This window comes from Habropoda laboriosa, unplaced genomic scaffold (assembly GCF_001263275.1).
Source record: "Habropoda laboriosa isolate 0110345459 unplaced genomic scaffold, ASM126327v1 scaffold102, whole genome shotgun sequence".
In the NCBI taxonomy this organism is placed as follows: domain Eukaryota; kingdom Metazoa; phylum Arthropoda; class Insecta; order Hymenoptera; family Apidae; genus Habropoda; species Habropoda laboriosa.
The window spans coordinates 1,500,708-1,505,214 of record NW_017100262.1 but is presented as its reverse complement, the minus strand read 5'-3'; the positions used below and the strand labels follow the sequence as shown (position 1 = coordinate 1,505,214).

At 34.0% G+C, this 4,507-nt stretch overlaps 1 protein-coding gene across 1 annotated transcript in view; it reads left to right on the top strand.

Annotated features, from left to right (window-relative positions):
• Nucleotides 1-4,507, top strand: part of LOC108572892 (voltage-dependent calcium channel subunit alpha-2/delta-3) — a 20,006-nt gene that overhangs the window by 5,604 nt on the left and 9,895 nt on the right. Inside the window, 5 exon segments of the mRNA XM_017935224.1 lie at nt 169-249; nt 335-409; nt 860-964; nt 1,032-1,103; nt 1,357-1,504. Coding sequence (XP_017790713.1) covers nt 169-249; nt 335-409; nt 860-964; nt 1,032-1,103; nt 1,357-1,504 — 481 coding nt within the window.

The following is a 4,507-nucleotide window of genomic DNA, read 5'->3' as shown; positions in this document are numbered from 1 at the left end:
TTGGAGAAGGTAGATACGCTTATGGTTATGCGATTCTTGGGATGATGATGAATACGTAAATTGATTTCGACACACAACATCAGAATACAAAAAAAAAGTACAAAAATAACACGATATATCCTGGTACAATAGGATCCCGTTAAAACGATGTATTGGTTCTTTGCGCAGACACGAATCGCCGATCTGCTCGGCGTCGCTGGCACGGACGTTCCTATCGAGGAGATACAGAAACTCATGATGCCACACCTGGTGAGTGAGAATTTTTCTCTAAAAGAAAGAAATTGAAATATTTGCCAATTCACTAATTGTTAATTTTCTTAATCCTTGCATACAGCTTGGCGTCAATGGATACGCGTTCATTGTGACGAATAACGGTTTCATCCTGATTCATCCTGACCTCCGACCAGTGGTGAGAATCTTTCCTACGAAGGATCGTTAATACTGTTAAAGAAGGATCTACGTTGAGTACTTTCAAAACGGCAAAACCACTTCACACGTACATACACTCACGTCCATAAGTCATGGGACACTGCCTTACCGTTTTCCAATAAATCAAGTTTAATAACAATTATACTTTTACCGATATGGCTGGTATTTTATTAGAATGAATACAAAAAGAACTAACTGAAATATTTATAATGAGGTTCAACACCAGAGATTGTGAGATGAACTATATATGTACAGAATCTTTCACTTATAATGAACTCAAGATCATCTTAGAGATCATTCTAAGGTCATCGATATTTTTTTTTCATACTAACATCTGTTTTTTTTTTTTATAATGTTAACGATCTATGACGTTATTAGTACCTTGATGTAACTTTAGATCACTGTAATCGTTGATACAATGGTACTACAGTTTCAGGGGATCCTAAAACCAGCGTACAACAGCGTCGACATGGCGGAGGTTGAGCTGATGGATCAGGATAGAGGACCCAGAGAATTCGCTGAGGGAATCACTATGGTAACTCCTGATTATTCGTCCTCTTTAATGACGGCAATTAGCATTACTAATGGTAATTTATTCGTAGCTTCGGCATGACGTGGTGAATCAGGCGAACGGTACCGTAACGCTGCACACCAAGTATCATTATGACGATATGGTAAGTCGCCCGTCATCCTTATCAACGTCTACCTCGTTAAACTTTAAGTTCTTCGACGTTTGTAACTATCGATATTTTTTCATCTGCTTTCTTCTGTCTACCGTTTTGTTATACAACTCGATCCATATCCATAGAAATAAATAAATAAATAAATTAGGAGGACATTATGAATTCCACAGTCTATTGAATTCTATTGAAAAGTTTGATAAAATGTTTCTTTGTTTTTTTCTATTACTTATGAACACCACTGAAGAAACGTGTGGGCAGAGTAAAGAGGAAATACGACTATGCAGGAATTCTGCAGACACCTTTCACGGTGGTGGTTAGCCTGCCGGAACATAATCACACCGGAAGTTACCGCGTGCTCGCAACCGAGGAGATACATCGCTCGCACGTTAGCGGTACGTTGCGAAGACAATCACTGAACCTTGAATTCGAAGAACACGTTACAATTCAAACAAAAATATTTCTCTCTTTCTTTATGTTATCTTTGTTTCGACCACCATGTGTTGGAAAATAACAATAAGCAAATATTTTAGTTTCAATTGTAACATTATACAATACAATAGTGGATTTATATAGATGTTTTGCTCAGCAGCTCATATTTTCTTTTTATTTAACAATATTAAATAACGTCACTATGGCGATTCAAATCTGTTTTTTTTATCATCTGAGTATCCAGGAGATACTCTGTTTATTAGGTTTATTCTGTTGATGAGTAATTTTCATTTAGAATAATATAGGAAGTAGGCTTATTGGTCTGTATGAGGTGACTTCTTCAGGATTTTTCCCAATTTTAGGGATTAACAGATTATTTGTAGTACATTTCATTCAATTGCAAAGTAACTTAGCCCTAATATGGTATGAAAATAATATTATAAAAAAACGAATACTCTTTTTCTGGTGATTCATTTGAAAATTTTTCCGGCAATTAGGTGAAATCCTGGGGGCCTTCCTAGTACAGTAAATTCTCTACAAGAGTCAGTAAGTTTGGATTCTACAAGTGACAGTATAGATGGTCCTACGCCCAGGTTGCGTCATTGCTACACCCATGTTATCTCGCTCGCAGTCAGTCAAGCATGTAACGCTACACCAGTCGGTTTCCTTTACGACATTTCACGGCTCGACAAATCATAATAGAAAAATATAATTTCTTTAATTTTCCTTTTTTTCATCTGGAATGTTTTTTAACATGATGGTGAGATTCTTCTGATGAAAATGACATAAAACACGACATAATTTGAACAACATTTACTTATTAACACGTTCACTGTCGCGCCAGATTTACAGGTTGCTGTCAGGCGGCCACAAGAAAATACATTTTAAGCATAGGATTATAGTATTATGCTTTATAATTTTTTTTTCAATTGAAAATAACGTCTAGCTAGCTATGACGTTCAAAATTTTTAGTTGACAACATTTATTTTATTTTAATTATTCTAAACATTTGAGGCACTCCAGTCACTGATAACCACCATGGCCATATCGAGGAAACAATCTAACGTTAAAACTTATTGAGTGATTAATTTAATTTCATAATATATCGCTTTGGATGAATTACAAAAACAAATTACACATTATCCGTCGAATGTAGAGGGAGAGCCACCGTTTGGTTGCCAATTGTTTAGCACATAGAGTCGGCCTACCTCCACATCAAGAAAAAAATGTAGGTTCGATTCCACAAGTGTCAGTAAAATGTAGGGTCGATAGCAGCAGAAAAGCTGCTAAACAATTAGAATTAAATGTAACGATAGAAATTATTGCAATAATGCGTAATGCAATTGAAAAATTGAAAGAATCAAAAGAAAAAACGCGAATTCGTATCTTTTTCGATTCTAGAATATAAGAAAATTTGAATAAAATACGCGACGAGAATTGGGGAGAAGCATAAGTTAAACGCGTAAAAATATTCAATAATAAACGAACTAGGGATGAAGCTATTATTTCAATACGCGATGCACTGACTCTAGTATTTACTAAAATTCAAAAATTCTCGTATAAATTCCGAAAATAGATTATTAATTACGGTAAACTACTGAGACGGTTTAATTAAGGGTGGGCATGGTGCTGCTTTAGTTTGAAATGATTTATAAACACATAATTAACAGAGGAAAAACCGTGAAACGGCAAAACGTCTACATTCTAATTGTTATAACATGTAAACAGAACTTTAAATTTAGTGTAAACAGAAAAAATATATAATACAATTTATTTCACGGTATTGCAACAAATAAACGTTGAATCAATATTTAATTCGTATAAAAACAATTATTTAACGTAATAATTTTACCTTCACTATGGCTATTTTTAATCTACGACCACAGGTCAACCTGATTTCTAATCCTTACGAACTTTAAATTCAGTCTAAACTGAGAAAATATATAATACAATTTATTTCACGGTATTGCAACAAACAAACGTTGAATAGATTCTTAATTCGTATAGAAACATTTATTTAAAATAATAATTTCACCTTCACTATGGCTATTTTAAATTTACGACCAAGGGTCAACCTGATTTTTAATCCTCCGAACTTGATTTCACAACGAGAAAGTAATAAGATCGTTGAAACGTACTTATTTGTCAAAGAAACTTGCAAAAATGTATAAATAATAATATGTAATGTTTTAACAAATTTTTGGAAGTATAAATTAATAATAAAATTGTGAAAATTAATAAATTATACGTTATTATAACATTAATAGAATTATGACTAAACCGAAGTTCGAAGTCGAGTATTTAAAGTCTGATATTACGTGCCTAGCGAGTGCCGGTAATTGTTAAAATTTGTTTAATAATTAGTAATAGAAATTCTAATTGATTCTAATGTATACAAGTGTTACAAGAAGGCTGAGTGTGTACAGGGTGGACATAGACTAGCTAGTAGCCCCCGACCACTCTATTCACATCTCAGAACCTTCAGGTCAAAATACGCCGCGAAGTGTCTAGGGCCCAGTATAAAGGGTAAATGATTTCGCGGGACATCGGCGGGTCCTTATATACCTGCGGTACCCTCTCCCCAAAGTCATTAGCAAAATCGTCGGTTAGGTCAGGCGGGAAATTTTCGCGGGAGATTTTCGCGGGAGATTTCCGATATCGTAACACGGTATAATTTATCAATTTTCACAATTTTATTAAAAATTTATACTTCCGACAATTTGTTATAACATTGCATATAACAATTTATACGTTTTTACAATATTCTTCAATGGAAACATAGGTTTTAGCGTTCTCGTTACTTACTCGTGGTTAAATTAATTTCGTAGGGATTAAAAATCAGGTTGACCTGTGGTCGTAGATTAAAAATAACCATAGTACAGCTAAATTTATCGTGTTAAATAATTCTTCTTACACGAATGAAAAATGTATTCAACGTTTGCTTGTTACAATACCATGAAATAAAT